This window comes from Dreissena polymorpha, chromosome 12, assembly GCF_020536995.1.
Source record: "Dreissena polymorpha isolate Duluth1 chromosome 12, UMN_Dpol_1.0, whole genome shotgun sequence".
NCBI lineage: Eukaryota > Metazoa > Mollusca > Bivalvia > Myida > Dreissenidae > Dreissena > Dreissena polymorpha.
The window spans coordinates 72,854,270-72,877,088 of record NC_068366.1 but is presented as its reverse complement, the minus strand read 5'-3'; the positions used below and the strand labels follow the sequence as shown (position 1 = coordinate 72,877,088).

The 22,819-nt window shown below is 35.3% G+C and overlaps 1 protein-coding gene across 9 annotated transcripts in view; it reads right to left on the bottom strand.

Annotated features, from left to right (window-relative positions):
- Positions 1 to 2,021: 2,021 nt before the first annotated feature.
- LOC127852844 (serine/threonine-protein kinase 11-interacting protein-like) overlaps positions 2,022 to 22,819 on the bottom strand; it is a 43,953-nt gene continuing 23,155 nt past the window's right edge. For 2 of the 9 annotated variants that reach the window (XM_052386858.1, XM_052386857.1), the window contains 10 exons: positions 20,771 to 20,988; positions 20,010 to 20,260; positions 18,844 to 18,912; positions 15,330 to 16,485; positions 15,139 to 15,202; positions 13,048 to 13,142; positions 12,533 to 12,711; positions 10,967 to 11,155; positions 9,522 to 9,682; positions 2,022 to 8,123 (listed from right to left, as the gene is read on the bottom strand). In XM_052386858.1, coding sequence (XP_052242818.1) covers positions 7,920 to 8,123; positions 9,522 to 9,682; positions 10,967 to 11,155; positions 12,533 to 12,711; positions 13,048 to 13,142; positions 15,139 to 15,202; positions 15,330 to 16,485; positions 18,844 to 18,912; positions 20,010 to 20,260; positions 20,771 to 20,988 — 2,586 coding nt within the window. In that variant the 3' untranslated portion in view covers positions 2,022 to 7,919. The remainder of the gene's footprint in view (positions 8,124 to 9,521; positions 9,683 to 10,966; positions 11,156 to 12,532; positions 12,712 to 13,047; positions 13,143 to 15,138; positions 15,203 to 15,329; positions 16,486 to 18,843; positions 18,913 to 20,009; positions 20,261 to 20,770; positions 20,989 to 22,819) is intronic. The other 7 variants (XR_008036285.1, XR_008036287.1, XR_008036286.1 and 4 more) reach the window with 7 other exon arrangements.

Here is a 22,819-nt window from a genome sequence, read left to right as displayed (position 1 = left end):
CAATGTTAATATGCGTGCCAAAACAATGCCAACCTACATTGATAAACATGTGCAGTTAAACAAATCAGTACATTAAATTAATGTGTATTAATGCCAGTTCATGTAAAGGAGTATATTTGAAGAATTTGTATCGACTATCCTCTCTATACCTTATCCATTTATTGATTGATAACGCATGTGTGCAAGCTGATCTGAGGTCACGATGGCCGCATCATGCTCAAGTACCCTAACGCACGACGCGGCTTGTATGCTATTAGCTGATGAAGCCTATGATGGATGATTCTGTGAATGTAGACAATATCCAACATTACAAAATACTTAGTTTGGCAATTTGCATTGACACATCGATCATTAATAATAATAGCCGTTGTCATTGATACCAAATAAACATGTTTTCCTCGATACACCATAACAACTACTCGAGGTATACCTTTATAATAAGTTATAAAATTGATACCAGAACTAAATTTTTCTTCATAGAAATAACCGTTCTACAACAATTCAATAATCATAATGCAATAACATCACTTATATTACTTTCTCATGTATTGTTTAGTGTGTTCCGCCCCGTTCGATAGCTTCGGTGTGCTAATGGCATGTCTAGTTGTAACGTCTTCACGATATAGGAGACCATTACAAAAGCATATTACTATATGTTTGTTTGATTTGAATAAGTGTAACATTCAAGCTACACACTCCGAATCGTTGCCTTAAATGACCCATATTCAGCGTTGGTTGACCTATAAACATCGATTATTGACATATAAAGAGCGATCATTGAGCGATAAACAGCGACGATTGAGCGATAAAAAGCGATGATTGTGCGAAAAACAGCGATGATTGGCCGATTAACAGCAGTGATTATCCGATGAACATCAATGATTGACCGATAAACATCGATGATTGGTCGATAAACAGCGATGATTGACCCATACACAGCAACGTTTGGTCGCTAAACATCGATCAATCGAACATGTTTTCAGAAGCGTTAACGTCGTGAAAAGGAACCGGAATCGCATGCAGCTTAAAGGGGCCTTTTCACAGATTTTGGCATTTTTTAACTTATTCATTAAATGCTTTATATCGATAAATGTAAACATTGGATCGTAAAAGCTCCAGTAAAAAATCAAGAATAAAATTAAAAAAAGGAAAAGAACATTGCCCGGACCAGGTTTCGAACCAATGACCCCTGGAGTCCTGCCAGAGTCCTGAAGTAAAAATGCTTTAGCCTACTGAGCTATTCCGCCGAGTATATATACTGAAAGTATTTTATACCTTATATAAGCAGTCTTCGTAGTTTCACAAAATTTAACGACAAAAACAGAACTCTCCAAATTATTCAATCGTTTCGCGTTGCAACGCTTTATAATTTTTAGGTTTTAAAATCGTCAAAAGATGCATATTATGGCTATATTAGACCATGGTAAATGTTCAGTATTACTGTTTCCTCACAAATATCATAACTAAAACGAAAATTTGCGAATCTGAAACAACTTTTTTCAATTTTGTCAATTTACCAAAGCGTGAAAAGATCCCTTTAAGTATTTAGAAAGCAACCATACGAGCGCATGAGTATTAAATTGCCCGTACGATTTTGGATAACAGTTGAAATAAAATATCGCCAGATACGCTCGTGTCATCAAGTCACTCAATAGCCAGATGCTATTTCCTTTTACAGGATTTCATACACAAATAATTTAGTTCAGGCGTCATGACATACAGGCACATAATATTGTGAATTACGCATCGTCATCTAACTTTTACATAGGCGTTCAATGTACCCGTTTAAAATAAACAATCTTGTATTTACATGGTATAAAATAATAAAAAGTCAGAAAAAAGAGTATCAATTTTCATTATTAATTGTTCAAAGAAAATTATTCCAAATGCAACTTTGATGTGTTGCATTCATTAAATGTATTGTAAATAAATGAAAACCGCATTGAAAAGGAAACATTTTGTTTGCAAAAAACAACAACACAACAAAACTTGCAAATACGGGGAAATGATAAGTATTGGCATTGATGTATTTATACATTTATTTTAAAAAGAGGATAAGCAAATGAACAAAACACTTTAATATCAAATGTATTAAAAACAATAACATAACAGAGTAAATATAGTTTAACTGGTTTGATAACGACACATTATATAAGGGTGTACATAATAGTCCTGGTGAAAAAAACATATAGAACGGAACAAGCGCTATACAATATTTGCAAGGGTGACTTCATAAAAAAACATATAGTTTCTAGAGGTATTAAGATATAAACAGCATAAATATATATTGAAGAAGTGAGCCACACATTGACAATATAGTTTTAAACATGAAGAAGAAATTATTAAACACAATATCTACAACAATAAAAGTTTATCAATATAAGTTTGAACACTTATATATACATGTACACAATTTATTATCATATATAAATAACATGGCACACGCATAAAAACATGATTTTTATAACAGGTTCATGGCAAGAACAGTTTTAATACCATATAATATACTAGAGTTTGTATAAACTGTTGGCCAAAGGCACTGAAGCATTTAGAAGACTTACTTCAATAAAAGATACATTTACTTTTGTGGTATAAAAAATTGCCCAAACATTTCATGGGATCTGATTTAAATTATTGGCAATATAAGATATGTGTAGATGATAAACACTAATACATGCTCACATGGTCCGTGCAATTGATTTTCTGCAAACCCTTGGACATACAAAAGAGTATTTTTCTGTCTTCTGGCTGGTACTATTTAAAAAGGTTGACATATTTTTATTAACATTCATTGTCATTAAAAGCATCTTTTATTTACATGAGCTTTATATGTGAATGTTAAGATGGTTAGGAAGCAATAATTTTATTGGTTAAGTATATAATATACAACAAGGAAGCTTTTATGCAATGATCATTTACAAACACGTTCATTGGTTTAAAATCATATTGGATTGCATGTTCTTTCAACACTAAATAATTGACTTCGATATAAGGTAAGCTTACGACTGATCCCTTAGTCCGTCGTCAACATTTTGCCTTGTGAACACTAGAGGCCACATTTCATCATACATAAATTTATGATAATCAGTGAGCACTCATAACGAAGATAAGAACAAGCATTTTTCAAAATATTTTTTTGGAGAATGTCACAGGTTATGAATTAAATACTCAAAGTGAATGGCCATTCATTAGAAAGTTTATAATGATTCAACATTTAAGCGCATAATTTGAACATAAAGTGAATGAATATTGTCCACGGAGTGCAATGTTTTAAAAATATGAGGGCAATGGTGGTCCTTAACCACTTAATTGATTTCACAAACACAAAAGGTTATACACTTTACCTGATGATCTCATGTTTGACTCAACTTGACCAGATCCTAACATTACCTTTATATTGTCAAAATAAACATTCTGACAAAGTTTCACCAAGACTGAGTAATACATGTGGCCCTAGAGTTGTAACAAGATTTTAAAGATTTGGTGACCTAGGTTTTGAACATACGGGGCCCAGATTCGAAATCAGTCTAGATAGTGTCAAAATAAACATTTTGACCAAGTTCCATCAAGATTAAGACATCAATTCGGCCTCCAGAGTGTAATCAAATGTGTTTCTAATATTTGACCTGGTGACCTAGTTCAAAGCATGTAATACTGATTTGAAGTAAGCCCAGATATTGTCTAACTAACATTATGACCAAGTTTCATCAAGACTGGATGCACAAGTAACCGTCGGAGATGGGTGATGCTCCCCAAAGTTTTTTTTTTACACAATATTGCACTATATATTCAGATAAAACGAAACGTCTTGAGGGCACAGTAGTTGGGGGGACAATAATTTTTTATAGAAAATTTCAAAGGGCCATAACTCTGTGAAAAATCATCCGACCAGAACCCGATGATAATATGCACATCTCCTCTTGGTAGTGAAGCTTCCCAAAAAGTTTCATTGAATTCCGGTCATTAGTTGCTGAGAAATAGCCCGGACAAGAATTGCACTATATGTACAGTTAATGGAAAATTTCAAAAATTTCAAAGGGCCATAACTCTGTGAAAAATCATTCATCAGAACCCGCTGATAATATGCACATCTCCTCTTGGTAGTGAAGCTTCCAATAAAGTTTCATTGAATTCCGGTCATTAGTTGCTGAGAAATAGCCCGGACAAGAATTGCACTAAATGTACAGTTAATGGAAAATTTCAAAAATTTCAAAGGGCCATAACTCTGTGAAAAATCATCCGACCAGAACCCGATGATAATATGCACATCTCCTCTTGGTAGTGAAGCTTCCCATAAAGTTTCATTGAATTCCGGTCATTAGTTGCTGAGAAATAGCCCAGACAAGAATTGCACTATATGTACAGTTAATGGAAAATTTCAAAAATTTCAAAGGGCCATAACTCTGTGAAAAATCATCCGACCAGAACCCGCTGATTATATGCACATCTCCCCTTGGTAGTGAAGCTTCCCATAAAGTTTCATTGAATTCCGGTCATTAGTTGCTGAGAAATAGCCCGGAAAAAAATTGTGCACAGACATACAGACAGACAGACGCACACACGGCATAATAATGTGGCCTCTAGAGTGGTCAAGAGCATCAAGTTCATGATGCACACCACAGGACTACAGGCACCTTTCATAGGGAAATCACAATAGTCAATAGCTCACGTTATGCACTTTGTAATTAATTAATGATTGTCTGCATGCATTACATTTAAATCTATTAGCAAGATAAAAGTCGTTTCCATTTCAAATACAACACACTTGGGAATGTATCAGGGTTTCAAGTTTCTTTAATTAAATGAAAAATTAGTTCACTTGTTTTCAATTTGTAACAGGTATTGCATACCTGAATAAACTTCAAACAGTGCCTGATCAAAGGGAACACAAAACATTTTCTTTTAGAAAAAAAGATCTTACCTAGAATAATGTAAACAGTCATAACAATATAGTCAGATACGGAAAAATACAATCAATGTATACACATTAAACAACAAATAATTTAGCACTTGAATATTTGTTGAGCATTTTGCTTCAAAAAGCTGTAGAGACCTATATACATGAATTATTTTTAATTATATGCTGTACTATTTTGTAAAGCATTTGCATGGAAAGTCTGTATAGTACTATATGCATGACATGTTTGGAAGTAAATGCTGTATTTATCACTCCATAACAATACAATCAATAATGAATAATAAGTCCACAAAAAACAAAATGTAAGCAATAAATTTATAAAACCATATTGAATATGCAAAAACATAAAACATCATATAAAATACAAACATCTAGGAATCAATGCCCTGATAATAACTAACGTGATATTCATGCCATAGTCATGATGCCTATTACACCGGTGAAATAATATCATACAGAGAAAAAAGCGAGCCAGCTGACAAAAACTAGCACCATGCAAAAAAAAGAATCATTGCATAAACATTGATGAAAAATTACAGCAAAAGATAAACTTAGCTTTATTCACACTCTGTGGAATAAATGCAACACATCATCACATGCAATATAATTACATCATTATTTTGTAACAACTTTGTCTCTTAATATTTCATTAATTTATTCTGCTACAAGATTGGATTAATAATTACTTGGCAAAAAGGGACAAATTAAGTTATTTGCAAGCTTCCAGGTTCTGGCTGTATAAGCCTTGAATATAGGTTTCACCTTTAATCAACACTAAACTCTAGGTTCTGGTTGTATAAGCCTTGAAAATAGGTATCACCTTTAATCAACATTAAAGTAATGTTCATGATACCATTCTATACCATTCTATATAACTATCATATACCGGTAAGCCAGTTTTGCTGACTTGGTTGGGGCTACAATGGCCGCATGTGGCATAAGACCCATGTTGTATGATGTGGTTTTTTTGCTTAACATTTTGATTTAGGTCAGAAGGCTACAGTAAGTTAATGATTTGCTGAAATGTCATGTTACTTATCACTTCAAGTTATTTATTTCTTATAGTATGGAGATTTGTTCTAAAATTTCATTCTGTTTGAATTGTTTAGTTCCATTAACTATTTTTTTTCCGTTAGATAAATCAGATTTTAGATGATTTCATGGTTTGATCTTTTTAATGTGTCCTTCAAAAAGGTTCTATAATCTTATTTTATTCTGATGATGTTGACCTAGATATAGTGTGTTTAGCAATAAACAAGTAGACAAGGAATCCTAGCATCCGTGTAACAGGAAAGTCAAGAGAAATGGACAAGATAAGGTGCATGTTTTCTGAGCAAATATGGTGCGTTATCATTTAATTGTATTCAATTGATTTTCAATAAACCACAGAAATTGACTACAATAGAATCACAGCCATCTAGGCAGTATATGCTCACATTATATTACAAATTTGTAGTATGTGACATGTAACATTATTCACACTTAAATATTTAAGGTTTATTCTTAATATTTAAAAAAAAAATAAAACATATGCATACACAAACTGCATAAGTCAGTGGTATAAGAAAATATAGCTATCAATCCAATTGTATCATCAGTTCTTGTAAAGATCTCTCTAGTAAATACTATTCTATATTATAATATTCAACAAACAGAAAGCAAATTAACTTTCTTTTTTCAAATTTCATTTTTCCATATTTCATATACCACTATGTAATAAACAATTCTTAACAGCCTGTACTTTGCAACATATGTATTGACAAACAATGATTTTTGAAGTACAGTTCATAATTTATGACTAAGGAAATAAGTGATAGAATCACCATAAAAATTGTTATCACCTAGGTATTTCACATGTGAATTGATTGTTATCACCTAGGTATTTCACATGTGAATTGATTGTTATCACCTGGGTATTTCACATGTGAATTGATTGTTATCACCTGGGTATTTCACATGTGAATTGATTGTTATCACCTAGGTATTTCACATGTGAATTGATTGTTATCACCTAGGTATTTCACATGTGAATTGATTGTTATCACCTAGGTATTTCACATGTGAATTGATTGTTATCACCTAGGTATTTCACATGTGAATTGATTGTTATCACCTGGGTATTTCACATGTGAATTGATGCTTCGGAAAACAAGATGCTGCATTCCAATAAAAATGAGGTCATTTGAAGCAAGTAAGCTTTAAGGGCGTTGTGGCATAGTGGATATGGTGTCTGCCTAGCGACCAGGCTGTCATGGGTTCGATCCCAACTGTACACAATTTCTTTATATCTCTCTCAAAGACACCTGAAGTACTGGTTATAGTCACAAGAAATGGACTCGAGAGTATTTTAAATAAGACTTAAGCTTTTGATGCAGTCCAGCTAAAATAAATAGGTTTAAACTAAACCAAGCAAGTGTGCCAGGCGTTGGATGCAAGTGTCAAAGCTTTCAAGCAAGTACATTGTAGTATTGATATCAAAAAATCATTGTGGGTTTACCAAGAATGTTGACCTTCTGAATAAAGCAAGGTAAAAGTAGAAATATGTCTAGGTCAAAGTGAGGTCAGGTAGTATGGGTGTGTTGACAGTGCTCTAATATGGGATCCATGAAAGTATCGAAGCTTTGTAACAAGCAGTATAGATATTATAACAAGAGCTGTCTCCATCGGAAGACATATGCCCCCGAAAAACACTTTTCGAAACCTAAATGCAGATTTCGAAACCTAAACGCGGACCCAAAGTTCAAGGTCAAGGGGGTCAAAATTGTGCGCCTATGTAAAGGCCTTGTCCATATACACATGCATACCAAATATGAAGGTTACATCTGAGACAACATAGAAGTTATGAGCATTTTTCGAAACCTAAACGCCAAAGTGTCGCGGACAGACAGACAGACTGACAGCGCGATCACTATATGCCCTCCTTTGTACAGTTAACCTTGTACAGAGAGACAGATGAAATAATGGACATGTCAATACATATATGCATACAAATTTCACACATCTACTCCGTCTCAGAGAACGAGGTCGATGTAATATCAAGAGAGACTCCAAATTCCTGCTCCCAAGGTACCCTGATTGCATCAACCAATGACTTAACACCTTTCACCGTTTCCAGGGTTATCAGCCAAACAGCCTTAACACTGTTGGCATTGGAGCTTTCAAAGAACGTCAGTCGCAGTTCGCGTGGATTGTATTCATTAAACATCTGAAAGAACAAGTACACATTTAGTAAAAAAACTTAGCTCAAATTCTCATTATTTAGTTTTAACTTAAAATTTACATCTAACCAATGTCTGCAAACAGCCTTGATATCTAATTGAAAGCTTTTATAAAATAAAAGCTTAAGATCTAACTTACCTTTGTTTAGGCAGTGCAAATTTAAATAAGCCCTGCTCTGTAAAACGGGGGTTTAATGCATGTGCGTCGTGCGAAAGTGTCGTTTCAAATTAGCCTGTGCGAATCAGGGAGTACATTTTCTGGCTAAACTTATTTTTTGCAAGTGACTTTCATGAAAAGAAAAATATTATAAAAGCAGTAAGTGTCGTCCCTGATTAGCCTGTGCGGACTGCACAGGCTAATCTGGGACAACACTTTACGCACATGCATTAAACCCCCTTTTTACAGAGCAGGGCCCAAATAAAAAAGAGGCAAGAAAAACAAATAGAAATGTTGGCAAGAAAAACAAATAGAAATGTTAAGTCTTTTCTTCATCAACCACCCCTTACACAATTAAAGAAACAATTTTGCTAACCCTAACAAGATGTTTTAGAATGATCAATGTTTTAATATTAATATATTATTTCTGGTTTAAAAAGCACAAGTTATATTTGTAATTAATATCTTATGAAATAATTGTTTGTTAAATGAACCATGTTTTGACTTTTGAACTCAAGAAAATGGTAGTTTTAAACGTGTATGAATGCAAATGTACTTTTTCGAAGTGATGTTTTCAAACATACAGATAATTCCCTTGGGTATTTTTTATTTTAAAATTCTTTTTGCGACAAGAATCATGAAGGCAATCAAGTTCCTTTATTAGGTAGGCAGTATGCTTTAATATGTTTAATAATGTTAATTATCAAATTTAATTGTCTGAGTCAATTAATAAAGAATATAACATAACAAAACAAATTCAGGCTTTCAGTAGTTTTATAAAAGCAACAATACTATCACTATTTATTAGTCAGTTAATCTTCATATACAAAGTATTGTAATAATTTTGGAACACAGGTTAACATACACTTACCAGTACAGAAACAATAATATATATATATATATTATAACATATATGCCACACTCTTTTAAAACAGGACTTGATGTATATGTGTAAAGTTTCGTCTCATTTTAGCCTGTGCAGTTCACAAAAGGCTATTCACAAATGATACTTTCTGCTTAGACTGGATTGATACTTTCTGCTTAGACTGGATTGATTTTTGTTTAGAAAAGACTTACTTCAAACACAAAATTTCATAAAAGCAGAAACTTTTGTCACTGATTAGGCTAATTAGTTCACAGACTAATCTGGGCTGATACTTAATGCATATGATGAATCAAGCCAGGTTTTCACAGAGCATGACTCATATGCAGGACACAAACAACCTACCAAAGACTCAATATTGTTGATCTTCTCCCTGTGTTTCACGGTGAATTGTTTCCCCTTGATGCTCTCAGATAGTGGTGCCTGTAACCGTGGTAACGGCCACTGGTGGTTCTCCTCCACCAACACCAGGTCGGTTGTCGTGATCACCAGACCTAGGAGCTGGCCTAACACACGACAGAGAAATAAATCGCATCATTAGAAAATCCATCTTATGCCATATGTTGCCAGCGTAGCTTCTGACCAGTCAATGCATTTGCAATCTTGCGTGACTTTACATCGGACAGCATAGCTCTTGAAAGACTAACATGCTTAGACTGGTCTTTATGCTGCCCATATAAGTCCTTAGACTGGTCTTTATGCTGGCCATATAAGTCCTTAGACTGGTCTTTATGCTGCCCATATAAGTACTTAGACTGGTCTTTATGCTGCCCATATAAGTAATTAGACTGGTCTTTATGCTGGCCATATAAGTCCTTAGACTGGTCTTTATGCTGGCCATATAAGTCCTTAGACCCATTTATAGACTGGTCTTTATGCTGCCCTTATAAGTCCTTAGACCCATTTTCACATGAAGCAGCTCAAATAAAGACAGATTCAATCAAGTTTGCATGATCAACGTCATGGGTACATAACAAAAGCAGATATATTATTTAATTGAAACTGCATAGATATGTGATTCTTTTGATATCAAAATGACACCACTAATGAGACTAATGTCATGATGACTTAAATCAACAAGACAAAGAATAGCATTATAAGGTCTACATAACAAGAAAAATTAAAAGTAAACAAGACAAACATGAACAAGGCAAATATCATCAAAATAAAGGTCAAGATGGAAAAATTCAACATGGCAAGGTCAATGCTTAAATGTCGAAAGATAAAGCTCAACACAAGCAAGGTCAGCAAATAATGATTTATTTAGACATCAGTCAACAAGTTGAAGGGCAAGAAAACCAAGGTCAGCAAATAAAATTTTAATAAGACTACTAAACCAAAATGAACAATCCAAACTTTAATAAAACAAAGGTCAACACAACAAAACCCAACTTCAATAAGACAAAGGTAACAAAAACTCATGTCAACAATCAAAATATTATTTAGGCAAATATCAACCCAACCAAAATCAACAATCAAAACCTAAATAACAACAGTTTAGCTCAACCAAAGGTTAAAAACTAATTTAAAATAAGATGAAATTAACCAAAACCTAAGTCAACATTCAAAACTTTAATACGAAATAGTTAAACACAACCAAAGTCAACAAACTAAACTTTAATAAGAAATAGTTCAACACAACCAAAGTCAACAAACTAACTTTAATAAGACAAAGGTCAACCAAACAAATTAAAACCTTAATAAGACAATGGTCAATTGAACAAATTTAAATGTAAATTCGAAATATAAACGAGCAAATGTTCAACCCAACATTGTCCCCACAACCTTACCTTTGTCGTCCTCATTCACAAGTTGCACCATGAGGTAGCGAACCAGTTCCTGTGGCTCGGCCTCAGGGTCTGGCTCCTCCCCCGGGGCATGAATGACCTGTGCTCTCAGGTTGCCCAGGGTGACCGGACTAGACTTGATGATGCCCTCCAGCCTGCTGTGGTCTGACATGGCCACCTTCTGAAGAATGTCTGTGAAAGAAGAAAGATATTGTCTGAGCGAAGTCAGTTTGCTATTAAGCAAGCCTATGTATCCCTTCAAAGATCAAAAGACAATTTTTGTAAGGAAAACAATTTTACATATAAAGTTAAAAGTAATGGGCGATCAAAGTAAGTATTTTCTAGAAATAAAGGACATTTGAAGAGGTAAATACAAAGGAATAGTCTTCAAAACTTAAACCTTAGTATTATGAAGTGTTGAATAACATGGGTGATAGAGCTATACTGCTAAAGGGGAAATTAAAGATTGAATCCAATGGAATGAAAAAGTTTATTCTAAACAGGGTTCTTCTGGTTTTTGAGGACTGAAGATGTAGCCCTAAAGATTTTTATAATGCTAGGATGAAGGACCATAGTGTTGTTTCATCAGGATTGAAGAATTAACCATATAAAGAATGCAAATGAGCTGTAACACTATGGTACATTGTTAAGAAATTGATGGTTGAGTAATGTCCTAAACAACATATGTTAATATAATGATTAAGGATTACTGATAATTTATTGCTTCTGCTAGTTACAATTAAAGGAACTAGAAAAATATCTCAAAACTCCACTAATACTGGAAAGAACTAAACCAGAATATGCACCTTCACAAATTCACATGGTGATTTAAATGAAAATAAATTCAGATCACTTAAGCAGTTATTCTTGTTTACTTATATCCAACACAACTTCTAAATAGTACCCATTGATCAGATTACCTAAAAAGAGACTGATCCATATATTGCAGTCACATGCATGTCAACATGTTTGAAGAGATTCAGTCCTTAAGAAACTATACATTTTGAGTTACTCATGACACTAGTAAAACAATTTAATCTAAAAAGACGCCATAACACTGGTTGTGTTTTAAACCTGCGAAAGTAAGTAAGGAAGTTTATGAATTATGCTGATCCTATTTTTGCAAAGTTTCAGTACTGTAGCAGCCATAATTGTTGAGTTATGTACAACACACATGCGAAAAAAGTATGTTTGCCTAAAAAGGGGCCGTAACACCGGTAATACAGAAAAAAAAACAATACAAAACAAGGAGTTGCCTAAGTTGAAATGCTGGATAAATGTTTGATTTTCATTTACAAATGAATCACAAAATATGAACAATTTCAACCCAATCACAGACTTATTGACAAGGGCAATGTATCAACCCCACCCCCTTCCTAAAGTAGAGGCATACCATGAATCAGGGAAATTGACCTATGAATGATTATCATATACATAAATAACTTTATTTAAATGAAACAGAAATGCATAATTGTTACATGTACTTAGTTCTTAAGATTTGTCCTAGAATAATTCAATAAACATTCAACAATTTGATGTAAAATACTGTTGACTGGCATCATACTTTACCAGATATGAGTGTCAAGAACTGTTTGCATCTTCCTTCATCAGCTATCAGCAATGAATAGCTGGCACATTCCGTACCGAACTCTAGTCTTAGTGTTTGGTAACCTAGACCGATATCGATGTAACGCAGCTCTGTGATTAGCTGATCCTCGTAACAAACTAACCAATCGTCAGAACTAGTGCTGAAATGCCAATATACGGTCAATAAAATCTTTAACATATTTCAGCTAGTTCTGTTCATGTGAGCATAAAGCTAATAACATAAATTTGAATAATTAATGTAATAAATAATTTTAGTTTGTTTTAATGTTTAAAAAGAGCAAATGTGGTGCGTGAATTTCAAATGTCAGCAAAAATACTTATTAAAAATTATGGAATTGAAAGACACAAAGAAAGCTGATTATGCAATCAATATTATAGAAATAAGAAAATATTCAATATAAATAAGAAATAAAAGACGTCATAACATATTTAAAATAAATTACAGTTTTTAACATTGCCAAAGCCTATGCTGATACCTTTCTCCAGTGATTTCAAAGAGGAGAATTCTGTGCGTAGATATTACCAAGATGCTCTTAATTGGGGCCACTTTCATGTACTGAACTACATCACACTGCAATATGCAACAAGGGACACATATATGTATATAATACTTATAGGGGACACATATATGTATAGGATACTTATAGTACAAAGATGAGAATAATATACAACACACAACGTCCAGATATGAACTACTTCACAAAAGTCACAAATATGATATTGCTGCTACAAACATATACACATTATAAACATGGCAATAAGAAAAGTAAATCATTTATTTTGCAAGACACTTTCGTGTGAACAATTTCAAAAGCCAATATTAATGTTCAATTCGGATGTAAACTAAACTCAGAATTCTTAATATTTTAGTTAAGCCATACAAAATGCCATAATTTCACTGGTCAATTCCGGACAATTTATGAAAATAATTGGTAAATTGGACATCTCAGTGGGACAACTTTAAATGACGCTTCATTTCATACGATTGTACATGCCAAGCTTATAATGCGTAAACACAAAAACCTGATGTGTACTTCATTGGGATGCGTTGTTATTTTTTAATTATAATGATCTAATTTCTGTGAAAAATACTAACACATTTGTGTGTATTTAAATAACTTATTCTGTACTATACTTTGTGTCACTGATTTTGTATGTTACTTTGCTTATCGAATGATATGATACTATTAATATAAAACAAGGGACAAAATTGTCACAAAACCAGGTTTTCAGTTCAAAAAAAGTCTGATAAAGGGAGAAAAATCAAAATGTGTATTGTTAACCCCTTGTGTAAAATTGACCTTGATTTCAATTAGAAAAAAAAGTCTGATAAAGAAAGACAACTCAAAATCAAAATGTGCATTGTTACTGATTGTTCATAGTAACATAGTTGTTTCAAAATCAATCTATTTTTAGTTGTGGCGAGCTTGACCTTGGAGATATTGACGTAATTCTTTCGCGCGACACACCGTCCAATAATGGTGAACAAATGTGCCGAATGATTTTAAAATGGCACAATGAATGACATAGTTATGACCCAGACAAGCTCATTTATGGCCATTTTTGACCTTCAAACTCAAATTGTGACCTTGACCTTGGAGATATCGACGTGATTCTTTCTCGCGACACACTGTCTTATGATGGTGAACAAATGTGCCAAATGATTTTAAAATCTCACAATGAATCACAAAGTAATGGCCCGGACAAGCTCATTTATGGCCATTCTTGACCTTCAAACTCAAATTGCGACCTTGGCTTTGAAAATTCCCTACGTAATTCTTTTGCGCGACACACCATCTAATGATGGTGAACAAATGTGCAAAATGATTTAATAATCTGACAATGAACGACAAAGTTATGGCCGGGACAAACTCATTTATGGCCATTTTTGACCTTCAAACTCAAATTGTGACCTTGACTTTGGAGATATCGACGTAATTCTTTCGCGCGACACACCGTCTAATGATGGTGAACAAATGTGCCAAATGTTTTCAAAATCTGACGATAAACAACAAAATTATGGCCCGGACAAGCTTGTTCCGCCCGCCAGCCTGCCCGCCAGCCAGCCCACCCGCCGACATCGCCAATCTAATAACCAGTTTTTTCCTTCAGAAAACCTGGTTAAAAATAGTTTGAGCCATAAAACACAAATGCTATTGTCTTTTTTCATAAGCCAACTAAATTGTCGCACCACCAATACATAGACCTATGGATAGCAGGTTGCGACTACTATTCTATAAACAGCTGGACATTAAAGCATGAGAAAATCAATATATCCCTCTCTAAACTCGAGGTGTCAACAACAACGCTTGGACAGGGTAACAGATTAAGTTTTTGGCAGATAATAAAGAGATTAGAATAAGTTAGTTTTGGCTCAGTGGAGCTTGAATGACAACCTTGATTGTACACTCGTATAACATGCATTGGTTTTATGAATAGTCTCATGTTGGGATGGTGGGACAAAAAGGGACTGTATTGCTGATATTAGTTTCTATGGCAAGTTTGGGTAAGCAAATATGAAAGATACTACACGTCGTAAAGTATCATAAAAGGAAGACAACTCTTACTTGTATTGCACACTTAGCAGATTCCTCTCCCTTGAACACTTTTAGTTCTAGATGCAGCTGCACTCTGGAGTAAAAAATGCATGATGTACATGAGAAACAAATATTTTGGATTTGCAGACAAAATCATCAGCAAATATGCCAAAGCAATCAGAGATATGGCTTTAAATGTTAGTATTAAGGTTAATACATACCTATGATCAATATTAACAAACTCCTCGTGGTTTAGACTTTCATCTTTCCCAGATGCCTTGCCCTTGTTCTCCTCTATCTCCCAAGGCAACGGCCCACTTCCTGTTGTATTGGCACTTCCCTTCTGACTTTGTGACTGGTTAAAACTTGTATCTCCATTTGAGTCCCTGGAAATATTTGAACTAAGCCCAACTGACCTCTCATTTTCAGAAATGTTGCTGACATTGTCATAAATAAATGCACTTCTGTGATCACTTCTGTGATCACTTTTTTGTACCCTTTGTTTGATTGGAGATAAATCTGACGGGAAATCAGGTACTTGATTTTCTGACGTGTTTTGTTCATAGTCTACGGCTGATTGCGTCAATTTTCTTTGATTGGGTGATTTTGTGCGAGACCTATTGGATCTAAGTGGAGAAGAAAAGCTAGAACTTTGGTTGTTATTGTCTGAATGCACACTTAAATTGTTGGAATGTTCTGAGTCTGGTTGTGACCGTGCCGTGTTGTATACTGAATGACCACTAGAATTATGGGAGTCATCTGTGTCATAAATACTGTACTCTCTATTTGTTTCCTTCACATCTGATCTCTCTACAGACTTTTTTCTCTTTTGAACTTTGTCACTATCATCAGAGTCATAAATTGCAGCAATTCGATTTTTCCTCGAAGGACTGGGAGAGCCTCTAATTCTGCGAGACTGCCTCACAACAATAGCATCTTCCTCAGTGTCTGTTGTTTGTGCTTTATGCACATTGGGCCCATCATCCCCTGCCCCAGCTAATGTATTTTCATACACACTGGACACCATACTTGAGCAGACACTGTTTGACAAAGGGGAGCCCATTGGAGTTATATGCCCTTGCTCATTCGTCTTCCAGATCCCATGGATGCTCTCATTGATGATGGTGTTTGATTTCCGTAACTGAACAATATCACTGTCACTACTAACGATAGAAGCGTTTTCAATGATGGTTTCATTCTCTAACAGGTTTGCCTGGCTGCATCGTTTAGACAGGATTGTAATGTCACTTTCCACAGACGAGACAGACGATTGGTGGCTGTACTTGCTGGAGGTCAATGGTGGGTCATCAGACCAGGATGTGTGCACCACTATTGTTGACGCCACAGTTTGTTCAGACATAGTAGATTGTTGAGTATCTGAGAATACAGATAAGAATTCGTTCTGATAAACTTAACTCAATGCATATGCGTAAAGTGTTGTCCCAGATTAGCCTGTGCAGCTCACATAGGTTAACCAAGGACAACATTTCACGGCTAGACTGGATTTTCATTATGAAGAGGCTTCTTTAAAACCCAATATTCCATAAATGCAGACAGTGTTGTCTCAGATTTGCCTGTGCAGACTGCAATTTTCCACAAATACAGACAGTGTCGTCTCAGATTTGCTGTGCAGACTGCAAACCCAATATTCCATAAATGCAGACAGTGTTGTCTCAGATTGTGCAGACTGCAAAGGCCTATCTGGTATGACTCTTTAACACATTCATAAAGCAGAGTTTTCCCAGAAAATTAAGTGTTTGAACTTTCAGCCAAATATCAGGCAACAATCCTATGCATATACATAAAAAAAAATATACTATTAATCTGTAAGCATAGAAAAGCATATTTTGTAACTTTAGGCTTGAAAAAAAGTAATACTCTTTGTGAATGGACACCATCTTGGATTCCCATAATGGATGATTACATTAAGTCAAAAACACTTTGTGTTAACAATCTTCAAATCAACAAATGTTATAATGGTATAATTCAAACATAAATTTTTATCATCAGGTCTAGTTAGTGAAATAATCCTTTGATATTATTTTAGTTGCAGCAACCTTAAAAATAACAACAAGACAAGGTACTTCTATCAGTGCACACTGATGACCCCTGTACAGGCCTCATCAGTATGGATTCATTGGCCCATGTAAAACAGTCTTAGTCCAAAATGATGTCAGGTGATGTAGGTGTGCTAGCTATTGGATGGAAGTATCAAACATTTTTGTAAGGTGAGGGTAAAAAATCCTAGAACTTGGTCAGTGACCTCACTCAATGACCCCAAACACATATGTGAAGTTTGAATTGAATACCTGTACAAGACAAGAGGACCTGAAAGGCCCAAAGTCGCTTACATGAGATAAAAAGAAATGACCTGTTTTTTGCAGCCCAAGGTATCAATGGAAAAAATGTTTTAACCAAGTTTCATGAAGAATGAACAACAAATGGCCCCCTGGCAGCCATGTTTTGGTGGCCATGTTTGTCCACCCATCATGACCATTTTCGAACTCGTCCGAGATATCTATAAAATCTATGTTTAGAAAACAATTATGATGATTAGCCAAAAAATGTGACTTCTAGAGTGTTCACAAGCTTTTTTTACCATATATATATCAGGAAAATGCCACCCTCCCCCGGCGGCCATGTTTTTTTACCGATCCGAACCATTTTCGAACTCAACTGTCATATCCAGAAAATACATGTTCTGTCCAAATTTCATGAAGATTGGACCAAAAATGTGACTTCTAGAGTGGCGGCCATGTTTTTTTACCCATCTGGACCATTTTCGAACTCATCCGAGATATCAATGAAACCAATGTTTTGACCAAGTTTCATAATGATTGGGCAAAAAATTGTGACTTTTAGAGTGTTCACATGGTTTCTCTACAGCCATATAAGGAATACTGCCCCGCCCCCTGGGGGCCAGGTTTTTCAACGGACCGGAACCATTTTTGAACTCAACCAACATATCATTTAGACAAACATTTGACAAAGTTACATGAAGATTGGGCATCAAATGTGACTTCTACAGTGTTCACAAGGTTTTTCTTTTTTTTTGACCTAGTGACCTTGTTTTTGACCCAGCGAGAAACAGTTTTGAACTCAGTCAAGGTATCAATGAGACAAATGTTCTGACAAAGTTTTATGAAGATTGGACAATAAATGTGGCCTCTGGAGTGTTCACAAGGCAAATGTTGACGACGGATGACGGACAAAAGGCAATCACAAAAGCTCACCATGAGCACGTTGTGCTCAGGTTAGCTAAAAAAGTGATATAGATAAGATGCATGTTAAACTTAACCAAATACAAAAAGGGGACATAATTCTGCTTAATATCAGGTCAGAGTTATGGAACTCGTTCAGTGACCTCACACAATTTCCCCAAACACATGATTGAAGTTTCAAATGAATACCTGCAGCGCCAGAAACAGTGATATGGCGATGTTGCATATTAATCTTAACCAATACATGGACACTGACATTTGAGCGAATACCGGTAGTATTGCTTTGACTAGTCAAACTTAATAGGGGCCAAGCTTTTGTCTCTCTTAATGTACATGACAAAAATCGCATATATACAGCTTCATATCATAAGGATAAATGCATGCATGAATCCGTGTACATCCACCACTGTTGGAAAACTTTTCTATGCAGTCTAAAAACAGATAGACGGATGTAAGTGCAGATTGGGGTCTCCCACTACTTCCTATTCATATTATTTTCCCTGCCAACCCTTACCTTCTGTGACACTGGCCTTGCTAGACTTGTAGTCGATCAGGTAGTCAACTCTGTCTTTCAAGCTGACACCTAGGATTGATAGAAACATTAGACCCATGATGAGGTAAATTTAAATATAGTTTTCTCTGTTTTAAGGTCAAGAAAAAAAATCAGCACTGATCAAAGACTTATCTACTAGTTTTTTATTTAAAAAGATAGGTCAACAATGGTGTATTTGTGCTATAAACCTATCATTAAATTTACAGACTATTTATTTGTTCGCACTTTAATACATAGTTTATTTAAATAAGTCTTAAAAAAAACAGTTTTCAAAGGAGTTATAATGTCTTAAGGTGTTTTACATTCCATTTCATATTTGTATTCAATAAACAATTTTCAAACATTCAGTTCAATTAAACTCACTGATACATGTATAGATAAGAAATAAAACATGCAAATTTTCATGCAACCCTCAGTAACTAGATGCAAACATGATAATGAGGCCCCTTGTGACCATGAAAACTAGGCTCCCTATAACCATAACATCTAAGTAACCTGTGACCATGACAACTAGCCTTCCTGTATACAATGACAACAAGGCTTTCTGTTTATTAAAACTAGGCTCCATCTAACCATGACAACTAAATTACCCGTGACCATGACAACAAGCCTTCTTGTATACAAAGACAACCAAGCTTTCTGTTTATTAAAACTAGGCTCCATGTAACCATGACAACTAAGTTACCTGTGATCATGACAACTAGCCTTCCTGTTTACAATGACAACCAGGCTTTCTGTTCATTAAAACAAGCAAGTTTGTTGAATTGATATCCCCCGCCAATATACTTCTGGACACAAAAGTTTTCAAGACTGATGGACAACGCCAACGTGCATTATCATCTTATCCATATATATACTCAAATCAAGTTTTAATGAAATCCGCCAAAGCACTTCCAAGATATGGCTCTGGCCACAAAAGTGCAGGATGGACAGACGGAAAGGCGGAAAGAGGGTCGGACAACGCCAAAACAATATCCCTCGGCCTATGGCGAGGGATAACTAGGCAAGGGATAACTAGGCTCCATGTAACCATGACAAATGGGTTACCCATAACAATGAACACTAGGCTTTCTGTTACCAGTAAGTTCATAAGTCTAGTCAAAGAACTGCTGCTGAGCCAAGCCTACCAAGTCTAGGAGGGCTGGCCGCCCTGGGGGGTGACCTCCCTCTCTGTGGGGACTGGCCCCCGTTACCAGGGGTACTACCTCGCCGCGGTGACCACTCTTTTTTGGGGGACAGATCCCTTTTGGGGGAGGTACGGCCGCTGATGTTTGGGGAGCTGCCCCTTCTTGCAGAGGCGATTCCAACATTTGGAGATAAGCTCCTTATAGGTGAGCGGCGTCTGGAGAACCTTGAGATACTCTGCTCTTTAGGCACACTGTCAGTAGATGATAACACATGTACAAATGAAATTTCAAATATGAACAAAAGCAAACTTAGACAAAAGTCTGTTAGTTTCCCCATAAAAAATAAGGCCAGTTTAAATATGCATTCAATAGTTTTTATGTATAGTTTAGCTCATTTCTCTTTCACATGCATTTTTGAACAAAACAAAAGAGCAAACTTATTATAACATTCACATATTTATTTTAATCTTCAATTAACACACACAAAAAACAAAAACATGTTACTTTAATGTAAAAGACTTGTGTTACTGCAGACACTACAGAATCAAGTTTTAGAAAATTCCAGCGTCATGTTACCGTCCTTCATTGAGTTGGCACTTCAGTATTATTTTTAAATACTAACATAGTATCTGGTCATTCATTGACATCTCAAATTGTCATCAATTTTAATTATTAAATGTTATTGCAATAGAATATTGTTAATTTTTTTCTTATTCCAAATAGATGGGACATTAACTAAAAACCTTTAATGTGAACCATACTTTTTTGGTGCCAGCAATTTCTGACTCATGTCTGGTGGTCTGTCATTGAGTCTGTTCTTCCCGTCTCCAGGACTTGACCCAGGTGAGACGGGCGGGACAGGCGGCTTGTCGGAGCGTATCACCATGGTACTTTTGCAAGAAGGGCACTTGTAGATGGCCCTCGCCTCTTCATCATCACCTTGCTGGGGCTGCTGAAACTCTGTCCGACACTTCAGGCACTGTAATAGAGAGGCAAGGATAAAGAACAAATATAGAATCTGGGCTGTGGTTAAAAAAGAGCTAATTGCATGTGCTTAAAGTGTTTGCACAGGCAAAAGGAACAACACTTTCCCTTTTATGGTATGTTTTGTTTAAGGAAGACTATTCTTAACAAAAATCCAATATAGGAGAAAAGTATTGTCCCTGATTAGCTTGAGGGGAATGCACAAGCAAATCTGGAATTACACTTTATGAACATGCATGGACATGGGGACATCGACCATTATTCCAAAACAAGGCTTACAGGTAGTTATCATTGACATGTTGTGAGTGGAGATTACTCAATACCATCAGCTTATCACAACAAAATCTATTGAAGGACAGCATCCTCGACTGTTAATGTAATTGTCAGATTTTATGGCATTATTTTCTGAAACAAACTGTTTGTATATTAGCAGCAATTTAATGTTATTGTTTCCATCAAATAATTTAGCATCAGCAACTTAAACCATGTGAGCCAATTAGACTATTAGCCCTCCAACACTTCATTAAATCTTGATTCAAGGTATATAAGTATAATGTTTTGTACAGAAACTTTATTTGTTTTTGCGCTATTGTGCTGAAAATATTAACTATATCCTATATATGTTGTGATTGTAAATCCAATCTATAAAAGCTAAACAAGAGGGCCATGATGGCCCTGAATCGCTCACCTGACTCATTAAGATCAGATGAAAACTATGACCTCTATTGTCTACACAATGTTTTTCTATGATTTGACCTAGTGACCTAGTTCCTGACTCTAGATGACCCAAATACAATCCCAATCCAGATTTCATCAAGATAAACATTCTGACCACAGTTCATAAATATTGGATGAAAACTGTGACCTCTATTGTCAACACAAGGTTTTTCTATTTATTTGACCTAGATTTTTACCCCAGATGACCCAAATACAGTCCCACCCAGATTTCATCAAGAATTCTGACCAAATTTCATAAAGGTTGGATGAAAACTGTGATCTCTAATGTCTACACAAGGTTTTTCTATTATTTGACCTAGTGACCTAGTTTTTGACCCCAGATGACCCAAATAAAATCCCAACCCAGATTTCATCAAGATAAACATTCTGACCAAATTTCATAAAGATTGGATGAAAACTGTGACCTCTATTGTCTACAGAAGGTTGTTCTATTATTTGACCTAGTAACCTTGTTTTTGACCCCAGATGACCCAAATACAATCCCAAACCGAATTTCATCAAGATAAACATTTTGACCACATTTCATCAAGATTGGATGCAAACTGTGACCTCTACTGTCTACACAAACAAATTGTTGACGGACGGACGCACGGACACACGCAGGCACGCACAACGGATGCCGGACATCACACGATCACATAAGCTCACCGTGTCACTTCATGACAGGTGACCTAAAAATATGTGTCGGAGATAAACATGAACAGTTGTGGTTAAAATCCCATAGAAACAAGGGCTGTTTGTAAAACATGCATGCCCCCCTATATGGGCTATAAGTTGTAGTAGCAGCCATTGTGTGAATACGTTTTTTGTCACTGTAAATGGTGGTGGTGGTGGTGGTGGTGGTGTAGTAGTAGTAGTAGTAGTAGTAGTAGTAGTAGTGTAGTAGTCGTAGTAGTAGTAGTAGTAATAGTAGTTGTAGTTAGTAGTAGTAGTAGTAGTAGTAGTAGTAGTAGTAGTAGTAGTAGTAGTAGTAGTAGAAGTAGTAGTAGTAGTAGTAGTAGAAGTAGTAGTAGTAGTAGTAGTAGTAGTAGTAGTAGTAGTAGTAGTAGTAGTAGTAGTAGTAGTAGTAGTAGTAGTAGTGGTAGTTA